The sequence below is a fragment of the Macaca mulatta genome, chromosome 10 (genome assembly GCF_049350105.2).
Source record: "Macaca mulatta isolate MMU2019108-1 chromosome 10, T2T-MMU8v2.0, whole genome shotgun sequence".
NCBI classification, from domain to species: domain Eukaryota; kingdom Metazoa; phylum Chordata; class Mammalia; order Primates; family Cercopithecidae; genus Macaca; species Macaca mulatta.
The window spans coordinates 91,694,398-91,714,755 of NC_133415.1; the positions used below are offsets into that span (position 1 = coordinate 91,694,398).

The 20,358-nt window shown below is 45.5% G+C and overlaps 1 protein-coding gene across 2 annotated transcripts in view; it reads left to right on the top strand.

Annotated features, from left to right (window-relative positions):
- Positions 1-20,358, top strand: part of PPP1R16B (protein phosphatase 1 regulatory subunit 16B) — a 121,293-nt gene that overhangs the window by 20,605 nt on the left and 80,330 nt on the right. For both annotated transcript variants that reach the window (XM_028828411.2, XM_077951810.1), the window contains exon 2: positions 10,337-10,686. In XM_028828411.2, the coding sequence (XP_028684244.1) occupies positions 10,437-10,686 (250 nt within the window). In that variant the 5' untranslated portion in view covers positions 10,337-10,436. The remainder of the gene's footprint in view (positions 1-10,336; positions 10,687-20,358) is intronic.

The following is a 20,358-nucleotide window of genomic DNA, read 5'->3' on the forward strand; positions in this document are numbered from 1 at the left end:
CCTCCAGCTGCAAAGGGAGTTTTTATCTCCCTGTGAAGGGAGGGGGTGGACCACACTCCCTCAAGCCTGGAGAAACTGTTTGTAATTTAACTCCCGTTTCCCCAAGCTTAGCTATTACATAAGCTTCTTTAGAAGACAGGCTGTTTGGTTTAGCACCGTGACTGTGACTGACTAATGTGTTTGTAGACATCATGTCAGCTTTGTGAGTGCCCCTGTCCTTGGCACCCTTGTTCCTGTCCCCTACGGCCTTCTCAACACTGCTGTACTTACCCACAAGTGTGTGGGCTTCCCTGGGTTGAAGATCTTGCGGGGAAGCTCAGCATGGAAGATGGGTGTGTTCATGGGTTTTCCTTTACCTGTTTGAGCTGTGGCCTCCTTTGAAGTTTTCTTGGGGCTGAGCCTGAGAGAGCGGCTTCACCCTGACAGGCAGAACCAATCCAAATCATCAATCAGTATCTGCTTAAAATGGGCCTTGCAAGTTGTGTAGCCTGGTGGTTACCAAATGCTGGGTGCAGATACGCATGATAGACTGCTTAGTCCCAATACGATGCCGTCCCCTGCAGGCCAGGATTGGGGCTCACGGGCCTTCACGGGGCCAGTCCCATCTACCACCCAACATAGACCTCTAAAGGCCATGGAGTTCCTGGCAGTGGGGACTCCAGCATCATGCAGTGGCTGGACTTTGTTGAATTATCACTGTTAGACAGTTTATCCTCATGCCAGGCTGATCCTAGTTGTTCTTTTAAAAACTTATTCATGTATTTATTTTTTAAATGATTTATTTTTATTTTTTATTTTCAGAGACAGGGTCTTGTTCTGTCACCCAGGCTAGAGTGGGGTGGTGTCATCATAGCTCAGTGCAGCCTCCAACCCCTAAGCTCAAGTGATCCTCCCACCTCAGCCTCCCAAGTAGCTGGGACTAGAGGCACACGCCACCACACCTGGCTAATTTTAATTGTTTTTTTTTTAGAGATGGGGTCTTGCTATGTTGCCCAGGCTGCAGATTCCACTTCTTCATATTACCATGCCTGAGCCTCACTGTGCCCTCCAGAGGCCTGGAACAAAGCTGATCCTTTCTTGTTGCCTTTTGTTAACACCTGGTCCTCTGCTCCCAATATGGCCCAGCCAGTTCAGACACAGGTCAGCAGGTCTGTTATTGTTCCACTGCTGGACATGATGACCTGATTCTTTTCCTGGGACAGCTCAAGATACATGAGTTGTTTCATCTTTGTTCTTGTTGAATGTGTGGTTTTTGAATCCTGCCTCCTCTACCTTCAGCCTCCCCAATACACACAAAGTCCTGCCAAATGGGGTTATATAGTCAATGGGCTTCAGGGGACAGTGACAAGTCAGAGATCTGAATGAAGGAGCACAGCTGGGAGAATTGGAGTTACAGAGCAGGCCTGTGGGGATCTGAGTTTCACAACCAATTTAAAACCAGGAGATCTGTCTATGATGACAAGGCCCAAAGTCTAGAAGGTTCATCCTAGCAGGAGTAGGACAATCAGTCCACAAAAATCCCATGGGAATGAGATTAGGGGAGACAACAGTGATTTCTAATTCAGGTATTTGGAGCACCAAGGGCCCCAGAAGTCTCTTTGCTCATGAGTTAAAGCATCTTTATGCTTGAAAAAAAAATGCTATTATTCAAAGAAGTGTGTTGTGGGAGGGCGGGGGTGTACATCCTTTAGGAGAAAAAGTAGGTCCCGAGTGAGATCCCAGGAGTAGGAAAGCCAGCACTGTTTGTTTTGTTTTCTTCTTTCCCTCGTGCTCAATGGTACAGGAAACATAAGGAGAAAAGGACCCATCGCCTTCCTCCAGGCTGCTGCCAATATTGTGTGGAGAAGAATAGCTGAAGAACATGAAAACAAATCTTCACATTTCCTTTTAACAGTGTGAACTTTGAAACACTTTCTGACTCATATTTTAAAATCTCTTAAATTTGAATTCACCTTCCTTCGTGTTGTTTTTCTCGAGGTACTAGGCTCGAGTTCAAAGATGTGTCAACCGACTGCTCTCCCAGAATTAAGAAGGAACAAAGCCTGGGCCCCCTTCTCCTAGCCGAGTGGGCAGCGCTTCTCTGAGAACCTGGCTTTGACCTTCCTACCCTTCCTCAAAGCTGGGCCTCACCTCGGGCCTGAAGGGCCAAGAAATAACCATTGTAGGGGTAAGAGAAGGTATTTGGTAATATGCCTCAGCGAGAGGCCATTCATTTTGCTACAAGCAACAGTTGCCTCTGGGGTCCCTATTTCTGCACCCCTAAAAACATCGTTGCTGTCTCTTAAGGTGCTTTTGGCTACAGGTAGCAGCATCCAATTCAACCGGCTCAAATAATAAAGGGGCTTTTGTTGGCTTGGATAACTGAAGTCCTGCGACCCCTTAGTTAAAGGACCCTGTTCCCCTCTGGTGACTGCCAAGCACTGGCTTCATCCAAAAGCCAGCTTCCTGCAGGGATGGTGGCAAGATGGCTTCCAGGAGCAACCCGGTGTTATGCTGCCAGTTCACAGCTTGTGAGAAGAGAGAGCTTCTGATTGGGCCAACTCAGGACACGTGCCTAGCCCCAACCAATCACTGCGGCGGGGCTCAGGTGGCTGCTGACATTCTTTGGCCCATCAGGACCCAGCACTGACTAATAATGTGGGAATACACAGATCACCACCAAACCAGTGCCTCTGTAGTTTTCCCAGAGGTGTATTTAGTCCCCCAAACAACTCTTGTAATAGTCGTCTTTCTTTTTTGAGGGTGTGGAGTGTGAGGAGTTCTGTAGTACATCCTGCCCACTTCCCTGCCATACTTTGGGTGGTGCTATTATTCAAAGAAGTGTATTGTGGGAGGGCTGAGGTGTACCCTGCCATACTTTCTTGCCCTTCCCTTAAAGGGTCAGCTCTCTGGAGCTGAGTCTCTGCTTCCCCAGATATGCACTGACTCTGTCTCTCCCTTTCGGGTCAACACGAGGAATGAAGTTCAGACTTTGTCAGACAACAGGGGCTGAGTTAAGGCTCTGGGGTAAGAGGTGAACACACCTCAGCGGCCTGTTTCTGCTTCCCCAAGGGTCAAGTGCCTTGGCCTCAGACTTCCTGCTGGTCACAATCAAACTATTTTTGTTCATCCACCCAGATGTTAGAAAAATTAAGTACCCTGCCCTATTTCCCCTTGCTTCTGATTTCTCTTCTCATATCACACCTACTTCCTGGATGACCTCACCCGACCTGGCCTCCACAGATCCCTCCCACAGATGTCTTGCCAGTCCTGGACACTCTGTTGACTTGTGGGCCCATGTGTCCCGTTCTCTGTAGGATGGTCCGTCTAGATTTTCCAATGCTGGACTTGCTATATCTCCATGGAGCTGGTTTTCCTCCAAATGAGGTCTTCCTTGGGGATCCCCTTTAAGTGTTGATGGTAACCCTTGCTCTCCCAGATCCTGGCAGTTTGGGCTGTGTTCCCATCACCCTCTGGGGCTTTCTCTGGAAGCGTGGATCGGTGAGCCCAGGTCTCACAAGGAGGCCAGTCTGCAGCCCATTGGAGCCATGGCTGCCGTGGGCTGCCTCAGCACCCAGGCCAGTGCCCTGTCTTGGGGCTGCCCCGCTGCTGTGTTTGCAGCACCATGGCAGTTCTTTAATTAGACCAAGCAGGGTTTTCTCAGACGGGGGTGGGAGGGGATGTGTGGGTCTATTGGGGGAAAGTAGGTCACCTGAAAACCAGTAATCAAGAGGGAGCTGTCCTCGAGCCCCAGCTCCAAGGAACCCAGGGGGCGAGGTGGGAGGGGCTGGCGGGGAGGGCCAAGTCAGAGAAAATGTGCCTCTGGCCCCTTTTACTGGCCCCTGGGAGACATTGTTCTCACCTTTCTCCAGGGGGCTGGGCAACTGCCCTTAATTCTTTTGCTGGGAGTAGGGAGGACACTGCAGTGGTGCCTTCTGACTGCCTGGGGCCTGCCACCCTGGGGCCCATGGAGGGAGCACTGTGCTGTGAGTCAGGCCCCAAGTTTAGTTACTGCTCAGCCTCTGTATCCTTGGAGCACGTCACCCACTCCTGTGTGTCTGTGCCATCCATCCACTGCACAGGGACTGTGTCTGCCTTCACCCTGCTGCCTCTCTAGCCCTGAGCACAGGCCTGGCATGTGGTAGGTGCCCCCTAAATATATGTCAAACAAAATAATGAGTTTATATGAGTGTTTCTCTTGTAAGATTATTGCCATGAGGATAAGTGGCAAGACGGGTTTCCCAAATGTCAGTCACTTATAAGTTTTGCCAACACTAAATGCCATTGTCATTAAATTTTTCTTTACTATCAACTTGATATTTCTAACTGAAATCGATTTGTTTAAAAAGAAAATTTTATATCACAACCATAAATAAACAGTAATTGTGAAAACAAATCCACAGGAAACAAAACAATGCTATTATATTCTATCCTAGATACAGTGGCTTGCCCAGGCCAGAAGCCTGAGGCCTGCTTTCTCTTTGTTTACAAGGAGGATTGGCATGGTTATAAAGATGTTAAGGATCTATTAGCATCGGACTGACACTTTTCTCTGGAGAAAGTCTGAAAGATTAAAAGAGAAGTGAAAAGTGTATATACCCTGCTGTCTGTGTGGGTCCATGTTACATCAAGACTTGTTCCTGTACTTTGAAAATTTCCTTGGAGTGGATTCTCCTTCCACACTTAGGGAAGCGCTTGACTGAGATGATGGCTGGGGAAGTTCTTTGAAAGGGATAAAGTGCTTTAACAGCATAAGTGATTGGTGCCATTACTCTTATTGTTACTTTTAGCATGTTTTTGGTACCTCCCACTCAGTGGTGATCAGTCATAATAATGAAGAAGTGAGTAACTATGTACAGGATCTGAGGGCTGAAAGACATCTCACCAAATACTTAGGCCAGTCTGACACGGGTGGAAATTTTATCCTCCAGTGAGTGATGAGGAACTTGCCACCTCCTGAGACAGCCGTTGACCACAAGTACCTTTGTCAAATTGCTTGTTGGACAGCTCTGGAGGCTGGTGTCTGTTCTTGGGGTGCACACAACTGCTTCCTTGTATTTCCTTGTTCCTCCAAATGAGGTCTTCCTTGGGGATCCCCTTTAAGTGTTGATGATAGCCATTGCTCTCCCAGGTCCTGGCAGTTGGGTTGTGTTCCTACTACCCTCTGGGGCTTTCTCTGGAAGTGTGGACAGGTGAGCCCAGGTCTCACGAGGAGGCCAGGCTGCAGCCCATTGGAACCTGGCTGCCGTGGGCTGCTGCAGCACCCAGGCCAGTGCCCTGTCTTGGGGCTGCCCAGCTGCTGTGTTCATCCTGCTCTGTGTTGGGGAAACTCACAGGCTCTCCTTCCTTTCTTATGCAGATTGGAGCTCTGGTTATTTGGAAACTGCTGTCTCATTCTGCCTAAGACAGAGCTTGCAAATTCAAATGACATTGGAGCTGGCAAATGATGTCAGTCAGTGAGGGCAGTCAGGCAAGAGTAATGGGGAGCATTGGGGACTATGGTAATGGAGAGGGTATGTGCCCTATCTAAAGGGGACAGCCCGACTCTACACCAGTTGATGGTGATGCCGTCTGAGTCCACTGTGGCCACATACCAAGATGTTCTAAGAAAAGCCGAACCTCCGATGTTGGATATAAAATCTCCAAGTTGTAAATGTTAGCAATGAATTAAAATATTGTAAAACATGGTGCGGACTTCGACCAAACAAAACAACAAACATGATGTGGATCGCAGGGGGACTTTCTGGTTAGGCCTGGCCCACAGTCACAAGTGGCTCATCACTGCCAACAAGACTTCTCTGCTCCTTTTGGGCTGGGCAGCCACGTCCTCTTTGGGCCATGTTTGTGCGTGTTGGTTTCCAGAGTTCCCTCCATTGTGGTCAGCCACTCTGTACACCTTTGAACGCTGCCTGACTCCCTCTCAGCTCATGTCTGCTCCTTTCAACTGGTGAAATCCTGCTTCTGCACTGAGATTCAGATCCATTGTCCTGTATTCTGGAGAGCCTTCCTTGAGAACCCCGGGTGGACTGGCTCTTCCATTATCTAGCTGTGGTATGTTGGGTAAATGACTTAATCCCTCTGTGCCTCAGTTTCCATATCTGGAAAATGGGCATGATAGTACCTAGTACTGCTATTTTATTAGGTTACTGGGATAATTAAATGGATTTATAAGATAAATTGACAGAGAGAAGGCAGAGCTGGTCCACATCCATCTCTGAATCAGGGCTCGTCACAGAACAGGACTTCATTAAATGTTTGCTCACTTGAGGAAGTGGAGTGAAACAAACTTGTGGTCTGCTAGCTCCCAGAGAGGTCTGACTATAATAATTATATTGGGTAGTTGTGAATTGAACTATTTTGAACTCCTTACTTCTTAAAAAGCAACCAAAACATCTATCTAAGTGGCTAAAATAGAAAGCAGTGACAATCCCAAATGCTGGCGGGGAGCTGGATCACTCACACATTGTTGGAGGGCACAAAACCAGCACAGCCATTCTGGAGAACAGTTGGGCAGTTTTCTTTTAAAAGTAAACATGCGGACAGGCATGGTGGCTCACGCCTGTAATCCCAGCACTTTGGGAGGCTGAGGCGGGTGGATCACGAGGTCAGGAGATCGAGACCATCCTGGCTAACACAGTGAAACCCCATCTCTACTAAAAATACAAAAAATTAGCCGGGCGCGGTGGCAGGCACCTGTAGTCCCAGCTACTTGGGAGGCTGAGGCAGGAGAATGGCTTGAACCCGGGAGGCGGAGCTTGCAGTTAGCCGAGATCGCACCACTACACTCCAGCCTGGGCGACAGAGCAAAACTCTGTCTCAAAAAAAAAAAAAAAAAAAAAAAAAGGCAAACATGCGCCAGGCGCGGTGGCTCATGCCTGTAATCCCTATAATCCCAGCACTTTGGGAGGTCGAGATGGGCAGATCACCTGAGGTCAGGAGTTTGAGACCGGCCTGGCCAACATGGTGAAACCCTGTCTCTACAAAAATAAAAAAATTAGCTGGGCATGATGGTGGGTGCCTGTAATCTCAGCTACTTGGGAGACTGAAGCAGGAGAATCGCTTGAACCTGGGAGGCAGAGGTTGCAGTGAACCGAGATCGCACCTTTGTACTCCAGCCTGGGCGACAGAGTGAGATTTAAAAAAAAAAAAAAAATGTAAACATGCAATTACCATATGCCTTATCACTTGTACTCTTGGGTATTTGCTCCTGAGAAACAAAAACTTATGTTTACACAATCTATAGATGAATGGAACAGCCTTAAACTGGAAACAATGCAGATGTTCCTCAATAGGCAAATGGTTAAACAAATTGAGGCCATCCATAAAATGGAATACTACCCAGCAACTAGAAGAAATGCACTATTGATGTATGCAACAATGTGGATGAATCTCAAAGGAATGATGCTGGGTGAAAAAAACCAATCCTCAAAGGTTACCTGCTATCTGATTCTATTTATATAACATCTTTTGAAATGACAGAATTCTACAGATGGGGAACAGATTAGTAATTGCCAAGGCAGGGACAGGAGTGGGTTGGAGGGGGAGCTTAGAGAAGGAGATAGGTGTGGTTATGAACTGAGGTGGTAGATACATTGATACAGTTGCATAAAACAAAACACATCCAAATAAGTACATGTAAAACTAGGGAAATCGGCATAAGATTGGTGGGTTGTATCACTGTCAGGTTTCTGGCTGTGATATGGTATAGTAGTTTTCAAGATGCTACCACTGGGATAAACTGGGTGAAGTGTACACAGGATCTCTCTGTACTATTTGTTACAGCTCCCTGTGAATCTACGATGATCTAAAATAAAAACTTTAATTAGTTGAAAGTGCATTGCAAGTATATTCAAAACAGAAATCAAAACAAAACAAACAAAAGGCAACCAAAGCCAGCTAGCTTGTCTCCCATTGAGACTTGCCACTGGCTTATGTATGCTGAGGTCACACCCACTCAGACCCTGGGACTTTTGCCCTTTAGGCATTGCCAAGCCAACCCCTTCCACATTTTGCCTGTTTACTCTCTGGTCTCCGAGCTGGGAGAGGCATGAAGAACGATCTGGATCTGACCCAACCTAGCACCTGAGGATTTAGGCTGAACCCTGCTCTTCACCTTCCGTAGAAAGGGCTTTTGGAGGGGCAGGTGATGCGGACGACCCAGGAGATTAACAACACTTCTTGAAACCAACCAGGGGCTAACCCAATACTCATGCGACAGTGGGCCACATCACACAGATGTAGACTCCTGCCATTCTTTCCTGTTACCCAACAACCCAAAACCAGCCTTGCCTGCTGGTTCACAGATGTGCTGCATTAACTTCTCCCTACCATTCCTCCTCCAAGCTTGTGTCTCATTGCTTAGGTGTCTTAACGTTTTGAGCCAGCTCTTTTAAAAAAATTATTTTTATTTTTTTGTAGAGATAAGGGTCTCGCTATGTTCCCCAGGCTGGTCTGGAACTCCTGGCCTCAAGCTTTCCTCCCACCCTGGACTCCCAAAATGTTGAGATTGCAGGCATTGAGCCACTGCATCCAGCCCCAGCTCTTTTTATTCCTTGCACCTGTAACTTCTGGGAGGTGGATAGGACACTTCGCAGGTGGAGGAACAGGCTTAGAGAGGATCAAGTGATTGTCCTAAGACCCTTTCCGTCTGTGTCTGAAAGTTCATAGAGTCTGTGCGGAAGACCAGCTGGCTTTACACTCTGAAATTTTGTTGACCTGATGTTGTCTGAGACTCATGAGAGCAAGAGATATAATTTTTTTTAAAAGGTCATTCAAAGAGAGAAACTTTAAGATTTTCTATGTCTCAGTAGTTCCGCATTTTTCAAACTTTTTGGTCTTAGGATTTCTTTAGTTCCTTAAATTGAGCACCCCAAAGAGCTTTTGTTTATGTGGATTATATCTGTCAATATTTATCATAATATAAATGAATATTGAGAAATTTTTAAAATTAGTAATAATTCCTTTAAAATAAACCATAAACCCAAGATATATTATAACAATATAATAATCTATAATATATTTTTATTAGACTGTTATGAAAGCATAATATATAACATTTTGATGAAAAATAGCTATTTTTCAAAACAAAAAAATTTAGTGAGAAAAGTGATGTTTAAAAATTTTGCAAAATTCTTTATGTTGAGCTTAGCAGCTGGATTCTTGTATCTACTTCTGCATTTAGTCTGTTGCAATGTCACTTTTCATATAGCTTTGGGAACCACTGTACACTCATGAGAAAATGAGTGGAAAAGGTTAGTAATATCTTAGTATAGTTATGAAAATAGTTTTGACCTATGGACTTCTTGAAATGGTTTCAGGGATTCCCTATGGGGTTCCCAGACCACACTTTGAGAAGCACTGCAATAGCATATTATTTCTTCTGGTCTGTTTCTAGTCCTGTCCATCCCATCTCCAGAACAACTTGCATCTCATAGTGATCAGAACAAAAGAGGCTTGAGCAGAAGTATCAGATATTCATAATTCTGAGGCCTTGGACGTTTGTATAGTCTCCAGATTTTGGGGGGTCTGCAGCCCCCATCATGTCCTGACCCTCCCTGCACCCCTTCTGGTTCTAGCACCCAGATACCCAGATCCTTAAAGTAGGGTGACTCTTGGCCGGGCACAGTGGCTCACGCCTGTAATCCCAGCACTTTGGGAGGCCAAGGCGGGAGGATTACAAGGTCAGGAGATCAAGACCATCCTGGTTAACATGGTGAAACACCGTCTCTACTAAAAATATAAAAAAATTAGCTGGGCGTGGTGGTGGGCACCTGTAATCCCAGCTACTCGGGAGGCTGAGGCAGAAGAATGGCGTGAATCCTGGAGGTGGAGCTTGCAGTGAGCCAATATAGCGCCACTGCACTCCAGCCTGGGCGACAGAGAGAGACTGCGTCTTAAAAAAAAAAAAAAAAAAAAAAAGGTAGAGTGACTCTATACAAGAAAACTGAAAGGGCATGGTTCCTGTTAAATGGCTGTGGCTAGAGAGGCAGACAACCAAGCTATCCAATAGAGCTTTCTGCAGTGATGGAAATATTCTCTATCTGCATTGTCCAATATGAAGCATGTGGCGATTGTGCACTTGAAATGTGGATAGTGCAACCAAGGAATTAAATTATTTTACTTCATTCTAACTAATTTAAATGTAAATAGTCACAGGTGGCTACTGGCTGCTGCATTAGACAGCACAGCCAGACTTTGCTGATACTTACAGAGCCACTGTAAGGATTTGCACTTTTCTCAAGGAGCAATGGAAGGAAAACCTCAAAAGCGTTTTGAACACGGGGCGTTGGGGTGACAATCAGATCTGAGTTGTGGAGTCTGACACATGTGTTCATCTGTGTCTCCCTCCCTGCCACAGGCCCCACCATGAGGCCCCAGCCCCACCAGAGGCCCCGCGCTGCCCTGGCCCCCGGTGCACTGTGCTAGCCCCCAGCCAGGGCGTGGGGAGGGCAGTGGCCATGGCCAGCCACGTGGACCTGCTGACGGAGCTGCAGCTGCTGGAGAAGGTGCCCACGCTGGAGCGGCTGCGGGCCGCCCAGAAGCGCCGGGCCCAGCAGCTGAAGAAGTGGGCACAGTACGAGCAGGACTTGCAGCACCGCAAGCGAAAGCACGAGCGGAAGCGCAGCACGGGCAGCCGCCGCAAGAAAGTGTCATTCGAGGCCAGCGTGGCCCTGCTGGAGGCCTCGCTGAGGAACGACGCCGAGGAAGGTAGGCCCCTCTGTGCCTTGGCGGCCATGCAGCTGCCTTGGCCTCTGCTCAGGGTTTGGAATCCAGGTTCTGTGCAGTAGACGTGTGGGCAAGGCAGGTCTGCAGACCCTCTTCCAAGTTCCAGCAGCCCCATTCCTCTTAGGAAGTGGACGTTCCTAGGAAAATCTTCGAATTTATCATAGACTTTTTTTTTTTTTTCTCTAAGACAGGGTCTCGCTCTGCCTCCCAGGCTGGAGGAGTACAGTGGTGCAATCTCAGCTCACTACAACCTCTGCCACCCAGGCTCAAGTGATCCTTCCACCTCAGCTTCCCTAGTAGCTGGGATCACAGGTGTACTGCCACCATACCCAGCTAATTTAAAAAAAAAAGTTTTTTGTAGAGATAGGGGTCTCATTTTGTTGCCCCGGCTGGTCTCGAATTCCTAAGCTCAAGTGATCTGCCCACATTGGTCTCCCAAAGTGCCGGGATTACAGGCATGAGCCACAGCGCCAGACCTAGACTTTTTGTTTAAACATCTTCATTCATTTTTATTTATTTATTTATTTGTTTGTTTATTTGTTTATTTATTTATACATAGGGTCTTACTATGTTGCCCAGGCTGGTCTCAAACTCCCAGCTTAAAGGGATCCTCGTGCCTCAGCCTCCCAAGCAGCTAGGAGTATAGGCAAGCCACTTTGCCCAGCTTTATTTTTTTGGGAACAAGGATTCCAGCCTTTGGCTAAGGAATACCATAATAACTTTCTTTCTCTCCCACAAATATTTGCAGATAACCACAAATATTTACAGACAACTTCTTTTGCATTACTTTCCTAGATATAGTGGTGAACAAGTTGGATCTGGTTTCTCCCCACCAAGAGCTCAATACTCATGGGATCTTGCATTTCGTAAAGCTCTCCTCTGTGCCAGACCCCATGCCTGGCACCCTCTGAATGCTGTTCCGTGTATTCAGTGTATGTAGCCTTTGCTGCAGTCATAAATGGTGTAGAGGGATGGACTCGGAAGTGAGACTACCTGAATCTGAAACTGGCTTTGTCAGTTCCCTGCATGAGCTTAACACGTAGACAAGTCTCTTCTGCTCTCTGTATTTCGTTTACACCTCTGTAAAATGGGGCTAATAAGAAAATCCACTTTAAGGGCTTGCTGTGAACATTAAGTTAGAAAATGCCTGTGAAGTTCCTAAACATGGTCCCTTATGCTGAGGAAGTGATTATTAATGTTTTATTTTATTATATTCATATATTTTATTTACATTAACAGAGGATGTCCATAAAGTCTGAAAACAGATATAGACAATGCTGTCTAGGACATTTTCACTCTGTAAAGTGAATGAGTAAATAAATATAAACAAACATGTATACACATTCGTATAATTTATGTTCCCAGGTTTTTTTCTTTTTCTTTTTCTTTTTTTTATTTTTTTGAGATGGAGTCTCGCTTGTTGCCCAGTCTGGGCAGAGTGCAGCAGTATGATCTCGGCTCACTGCAACCTCTGCCTCCCAGGTTCCAGCAATTCTTCTGCCTTAGCCTCCTGAGTAGCTGGGATTGCAGGCGTACACCTCCATGCCCTGGCTATTTTTTAAAACTTTTAGTAGAGATGGGATTTCACCATGTTGGCCAACCTGGTCTCGAACTCTTGACCTCAGGTGATCCACCTGCCTTGGCCTTCCAAAGTGCTGGGGATTACAGGCACGAGTCACTGGGCCCAGCCTATGTTTCCAGATTTTATGGATACCTTGTACTTGTCATATTTAACTTAATTATATTATTTTTGTGTCTCATGAGCTAGATATCATGATCTGTACCATGTACAGTACTTTAAGAGCCATGTATGATAACACCCATTTTACAGATGGGGGAACTGAAACTCATAGAGGTTCAGAACCTTGACCAAGGTGGCAGAGTGGTATCAGAACCACTGGCATCCGACTCTTGTCACTGCCCTCATAGCCTTATAGGTTTGCTTCCTGTTGTAGGAATAAATGGAGGATCCACGATTTAACCACAGCCCCCTTCCCTGGGCTTGTTTGGAGGCGGTCTCGCCTGCTCATTGTGACCCAAGGTCTGTGCACCTCCCTGTTCCCCTGGGCACCTCTGGCCCATCCCTGTATAATAAACCTTCCTGGCTGTCCCTGGAGAGGCCTGGCCATGCTTCCTGGGTCCCTGCACACACCTTCCAGTCAATGAAAGAACAGAGAGGTGGTGGCATTTCTGGCCTAAGAGGTGCTGGGTTTTAGTCACCTTGCTCTTCAGGTTCTAGAACCTCTGAGAAGTGTAATTCCACTTCCACCTGGCTGCAGAGGGCTCTAGGAAACGAGCCAAGAGGCATCCCTGGAACTACTCTGCTGCAAGCTGCTCCACTGAGAGCCTGGGGTGAGCAGCCCTGGTGAGAAGAGAGGTGGAATCTCGGGCTTGGGGACATGGCCCCGAGGCTCCTTCCCACGTGCAGTTTGCTGAGTGATGCGGCAGCCCCATCCCCACGCAGTGGGTGGCTTGTCATGATGTCTAATTTTTGTTGGGGGCGGAAGTTCATCAGCTCTTCTCACCCCTCGTTATTGACTGACTTCTTGCCTGACAAAGCCCCATTGCCCCTCCCTGAGGGGCTCTGTGAACAGGCTGCAGGCTTCAGACCATTCTCCCAGCCCCCTGCCGAGCCCCTACCCCTTGCTGATGTCTTGTTTCCCGGTTAGAAGGAACACTGGGTTGGGAGTGAAGGGGTCAGTGCCCCGCAGCCCTGCCTGTGACTTTGAGCAGCTTGTTTCATCTCTGTGGGTCCAGTTTTTTTGTTTTGTTTTGTTTTGTTTTGTTTTGTTTTTGAGACCAAGTCTCGCTCTGTCACCCAGGCTGGAGTGCAGTGGTGCAATCTTGGCTCACGGCAACCTCTGCCTCCCGAGTTCAAGCGATTCTCCTGCCTCAGCCTCTTGAGTAGCTGAGACTACAGGCACGCGCCACCACACCCAGCTAATTTTTGTATTTTTAGTAGAGTTGGGGTTTTGCCGTGTTGGCAAGGCTGGTCTCAAACTCCTGACCTCAAAGTGATCCGCCCACCTCGGCCTCCCAAAGTGCTGGGATTACAGGCATGAGCCACTGCGTTCAGTTTTTTAATCTGTGAGATCAGGTTTTGAAGCTTGCCCTCAAGAGGGTACGGCAAGACTTAGACAAGGTCCTGGATGTGACAGTTCTTTGAAAATTTACCCTGAGACCTGTACCAGCATAGTGATAATGCACTTTATTTTGTTTTGTTTTTCACAGACTTTAATGTTTTTCAGAACCTAAACATGCACAAATACATTCTTCTTGTAAAAAACAATCAACATAGAAGTGTACAAAGTAAAAAGTCCTTTCTGCCTCTCCCTTCCTCCCTCTCTCCTTCCTCCCTTTCTTTGCTTCTTTTTGTCCATCCATCAGTACTGTTGTTAGTGTGATATTTCTTTTCCAGGTAGTTTTTTTCATTTGCCTATGCATTTGTGGACTTCAGAGAAATATAGAGCCAGGTTTCTTTTTTAAAAAGCTTTTACATAAGTGATGGTATCCTGGACACATTATTCTGCATTTTCTTTCTTTCCTATCCAACAGTATATCTTGGAGACATTTTCATGCCAGAACATATACAGTACAGATCTGTGCCATTATTTTTATCTGCTGTGTAGTATTCCATAGTATGGATTCACCAGAATTTTCAAACTAGCTCCTTATTGATGCAGATCTTTCCAGTAGCTTTGCTTTTGCCACAGCGAATGTTTTATGTGCATGTGCAAATGTTTATTGAGGACAGATGTGGTGAAATGAGAGCGATGGATCTGAAGGTATTAAATTTGAATGAGAAAAGTGCTAGACTCCATGGGCTGGTCCCCCTGTCTCTAGGGGCAGCCAAGTGAGGGGAAGGGGCCAGAACACTGTGCTCTGTGCCAGGCCCTGGGGTTGGTTTGGGGGTCCACAGGTGCCTGGGTTTGGATGAGTGGTGTGAGGCTGCCATCAATCAGCCCTTGACCTCACTGGGCTATGCTCAGCTTCCTGGCAGCACTACAGAGCCTGCTGCTTCCAGCAGGCTAGAAACGGCTGCTTCTTGCTGGTGGAGCTGGTGTTTGGGAGGCTGCCGGGGTGTTAGCTCACAGTGGCGTGGGAACGTGGGGTGGCAGCTCCCCCGCTCCCCTGAGCTCACAGCAGCCTCTGAGTCAACCTCCCCCACCTGCCTGGGGAATGTGAGTTGTTTGCAGAGAAAGGCAGGCTGGGAACTCTGAGTTTCGTCCTCTGGTCCCATATTGCCTTTAGGCTAGTGTCCTTGCCCTCGGACTTGCCTGAGCCCCATGCTCACTGCTCTCACTGCCCCAGGCAATGCCCCAGGCAATGCCAGCTCCACCGAGATCCTCCCATATTCCCTGTGTTATCTTACCTCCACACCTTTATATATGCAATTCCCTCTGTCTGGGACACTCTTCCTGTGACTAACTTCTGTAACCCTCAGCTTTGAGTCCGGCGTGACCTCTAGGGAGCCATCCGTGAGCCTTTTCTGCACTCCCACCCCATCACTGGTTAAAGTAGCAACTCAATACGTAGCTGATGTTTACTGAGAGACAGTGTAGTGTCATGGCTAGGAGCACAGACCCTGCAGTTTGTCCTCCAGGATTCAAATCCCCGCTCTACCATTTACTAGCTGTGCATCCTTGGGAAAGTTACTTTACTTCTCAGTGCCTCTGTTTCTCCATCTGTAAAAATGAGGATGATAATATACCTGCTCCAAAAGTTGTTGGGGGGGTTAAATTAAGTTGATAAATGTTGAAGTGGTATGGTAAGAGCTATATAAGTGATATAAATTGTTGTTATTCTACACTATTATTCTACATTTACATAATCTATTATTACGGCATATTCTGATTGTCATCATTGTTATTATTTATCAGGTACTTTGTACCAGACAGCTTGCCTTACATATGTTATCTCGGTTAATCTTCATAGTAACTCTTTGAGGTTAGAGAGTCAAACCCCATTTTTTAAAAATAGCTTGGGGTTCAGTTGACATATTATACAATTTCCCACTTTAAGTGTACAATTCAATGATTTTCAGTAAATTTACAGAGTTGTGCATCCATCAGTCACAATCTAATTGTCAAACATTTCCATCGCTGGGTGGGGTGGCTCACACCTGTAATCCCAGCACTTTGGGAGGCCCAGGTAGAGGATCGCTTAAGCCCAGGAGTTCTAGACCAGCCTGGAAAGTCCGTCTGTACCACAGGAAAAAAAAAAAAAAAAGCCAGGCGTGGCGGCACATGCCTGTGGTCCCAGCCACTTGGAAGGCTTAGGCAGGAGGATCACTTAAGTCTGGGAGGTTAAAGCTGCAGTGAGCCATGATTGAACCACTAACCTGGGTGACAGAGCAAGACCCCATCTCAAAAACAAACAGAAAGCATTTTCATCATCCCAAAAAGAAGCCTCATGACCATTTGCAGTAACTCCTGGTTCCCAGCCCCAGGCAACCATAATCTACTTTCTGTCTGTATAGATTTGCCTTTTCTGGACATATTATTTACATGGAATCATATAATATATGATCTTTGTGATTGGCTTCTTTCATTCAGAATACTGCTTTCAAAGTTCATCCTTGGTGTGACATCATATATCAGGGTTTCATTCCTTTTCATTGCCCCATAGTATTCCATTGTATAGATATACCACATTTTGTTTATCCATTCACCAGTAGGTGAGCATTTGGATTATTTCTGTTTTGGGGTAGGATGAAGAATGCTGGTAAGCAAATTTGGGTACAAGTCTTCGTGTGGATATATGTTTTCATTTCTCCTGGGTCATCACCTTGGAATAGAATTGTTGGGTCATATGGTAAATTATGTTTAACTTTTTAAGAAACTGCTGTACTGTCTTGGAAAATGGCTTCACTGTGTTAATTCTCATCCCCCCGTTTTACGGATGAGGAATATGAAGCTCAGAGAGACTAAGTCACCTGCCAAGGTCTCATAGGTTTTAAGTATCAGACTCAATCCCAGGACTCAAACCCAGATCAGTTGTCTCTGAAGCCCATGTATTTAACCACCAGGCAGTTCTGTACTTCCTGCTTTTGTTTTCACTAGAAAAGCAGATAACCCTCAGTTGTGGTTCTAATCTGTGTTTGTTTTGGCCTTAGGCATCCTGGTGTTTCTGCTGGCCTCTTAGGCCCTTTGATTTGGGGGCCCCCAGATAAGCTCTTTAGCCCCAGATATAACTCTTTCTAGGGCCACAATAGCCCAGCCTCCCTTGAAATCATCGAATTTATGTTAAGTTGTTAGAGACTTCTGTTTTTCTCTCAGAATGTGTAGGGTTTTCTTTATGGAAATTCTCATTCAAAAAATGTTTGAGTGATTCTTCTGTACTCTAAATTTAACTCTTATTAAATTTAATGATTTTTCTCACTGTAAAGGTTTTTGAACTCTTTTTTAAGCAGTGGAAACTTTTCTTTAAATGAGATATTATTCAGAAGCCCAATATGTAAAACAAAGGAAGGAGCTGTTCTGACTGGGGTCAGATGGGTGGGGTGCTCAGTCATCCCTGCCACCTGCAACCCCCTCCCCCGCCCCCAGGCACAGCACAGGACACCAGGGCCCTGCCACCCGCCTCTTAAACCATTGGCTCATCTACAGGAACTAACTCTGACTTTCACTTTTGGTGATTTTGAAAAGGGAAGTTTCTTTTCTTCTAATTATTTAAAAAAAAAAAAAACCCTATTATTGTTATAGAAACTTTTATTTTGGTATTGTTGTGTCAGGCAGCGTCCTGGGAGGAAACAAATGGTGATTTTATATGGGGCGATTTGTGGAAAGTTTGATGAAGGGGCAGTTTGTAAAAGGTTTAGGGAAGTGGTCCTCAAACTTTTTGGTCTCAGAGCCCCTTTATATTCTTAAAACCTGAGAACTTCTAAGAGCTTTGGTTTAACTGGGTTCTATCTACCCATATTTACTGTATTTGAAATTTAAACAGAGGCATTAAATATTTATTCATTAATTAAGTCAGAGTGATAAACACATTATCTATTGACTATCTGCTTCTGCGTAGCAGATGAGCTCAAAATTTAGCAGCTTAAAACAATAAACATTTACTGCCTCACACAATTTCTGTGGCTCAGGGATCCAGAGCAGCTCAGCTGGGCGGTTCTAGTTCAGGATATCTCATAAGGTTGCAGTCACTTCAGGATTTATCTGGGGCTGGAGAATCCAACTTCCAAGATGGCTCACAGGCATGGCTCTTGGCAGGAGGCCTCAGTTCCCTGCCATGTGACCCTCTCTATAGGACAGCTCCACTGTTCTCTCAGCATGGCAGGTGGCTTTTTTCAGAGTAAGTGATCCACGAGATAGAGGAATCCACAATGCCTTTATCACCTCGTGTTGGAAATCATGTACCATCACTTCTACCATCTTTTATTCATGAGAAATGACTCACTAGGTCCAGCCCACACTCCAGGGGTGGGGAATTAAGCTTCATCTTTTGAAGAGAGAATTTGTGGACATGTTTTAAAATCACCACATGTTAACATAAATATTTTTATGAAAAATGATATTTTTCAAAACAAAAAAAAAAGCAATGAGGAGAGTAGCCTTGTTTTATATTTTTGCAAATCTTTTTAAGATCTGGCTTAACGGAAGACAGTTGGAGTATCTTATCTGCTTCTGCCTTCAATCTGTTGTGATATGTTATTTTGGTTGAAGTAAATAAAGAAAGTCTTATGTAGTTGGAAAAGGGAGGAAATATTTTAATTTGCTTTTTCAGATATTGTGGATATTCTTTGATACTACATCTAAACTCAACAAGTAGTACTTTCTTAAAGGTTAGTTGCAGTGCAGAATCTGAAGCCATATCAATTTACATCAAAATCCATTGGTCTGTCTTGCATTTTGAATGGTTCTTTTACCCATGTGTACTTTTTTTTTTTAATGTAATGTAGTGGATCTGTTAGAAAATATTGGTTCACTTTACCCATGTGTACTTTTTTAAAAAATGTAATGTATTGGATCTGTTAGAAAATATTGGTTCACTGAGTTATACAGATCTTCCAAATGTTGACATGTTGCTTTATACAATATAAGAAAATGCATAGTTTCAATACCAGTCTTGCCATACAATTATTCAAGTACTGGGAAACTCAAGTTCATGGTAGCTATAAAAGTTTTCTAAAATTTGGATTTTTGCTTAAAAGTTCAAATTCTATCATTGGTAACAAATGCTGTTAGTTGTGAGAAGATCCATTTGCCCTTTTTAGGAAAAAAAAAAAAAAAAAACTGCCTGTTAAATACTCAAGTCTGAATAACCATTGTTTGCTAGACATCCTTTAAGTAAAACGAGTGCTCCATGAGAGAAGAGGCTAGCTTAGCACACAGCTTCAAAAATGGCTCAAGTGGGCCGGATGCGGTGGCTCACGCCTGTAATCCCAGCACTTTGGGAGGCCGAGGCAGGCGGATCACAAGGTCAGGAGATCGAGACCACAGTGAAACCCCGTCTCTACTAAAAATACAAAAAATTAGCCGGGCGCGGTGGCGGGAGCCTGTAGTCCCAGCTACTCAGGAAGCTGGTGTGAACCCGGGAGGCGGAGCTTGCAGTGAGTGGAGATCGGGCCACTGCACTCCAGCCTGGGGGACAGAGCGAGACTCCGTCTCAAAAAAAAAAAAAAATGGTTCAAGTATTGCAGTTGGAGACAATGATTATTCTTTTTTTGAACTTCCCATTTTGTCACATGGAATGTTAAAAGGACGTATACTCAAGGATTAAGGTTTCATAAAATTGATACATTTTACTGCTTTATCAAGGACATTTTTAAGGGAAACTGGTATTGATTTTTTTTCTTTTGATTGCACATACAAAACAATGAAGTTGGTGATTGCTAGTACAGCTTGGTGCCACTGAGTTAATTCTATTAAAACAATAGTAGTTTTACCCACCATTGCTTTTATACCATCAGTGCAAATGTCAACACAGTGGAAAATGCAAGTAATTTCTAAGTGTTACTGTGAAAATCATTTTGATGTTTTAATACCCTGAAAGAGTCTAGGGACCACTTTGAGAACCACTGGTTTATGGGGGTCAACAAGGAATGGGGCAATACCCTGGGATAGCAAAAGTTGGGAGATCTTACCCACCCCACCCCACCGCCCCCCTGGGCCTGAAGGAGACAAGGAAATGGAACCTACTAGAACCTAAGGCAGGTACATACGGTACATATGGGAGAGGGTTGACTAACGGGAGCGGTGGCTGCCACTCCATGCCTCTGCCATTCTGGTGCTTTCAATGACAAACCTAACCAGAAAGCAGAATGCAAGGAAGCCTTTGATGTAGTGCAAGTCGGGTGACTTCCTCAGGCATGGAGAAGGGAAGATCTAGAAGAACAGATGGGGCAGAGAGTGAGCCCAGCTGTCTTCAACCCTTCGGATCTACACACAAACAAGGAGTGAGTTTGTGTACATTTAAAAAACAACTTTTAGGGCCAAATATGGTGGCCCATGCCTGTCATCTCAGAGCTTTGGGAGCCTGAGGTGGGAGGATGGCTTGAGCCCAGGAGTTCAAGACTGCAATGAGCTGTGATGGTGCCACTACACTCCAGCCTAAGTGACAGAGGAAGAGTCTGTCCCTAAAAAATAAATAAACAAATACATAAAAATGTAAAAGTAAAAACAACTTTTAGCCTAACATCACTTGTGA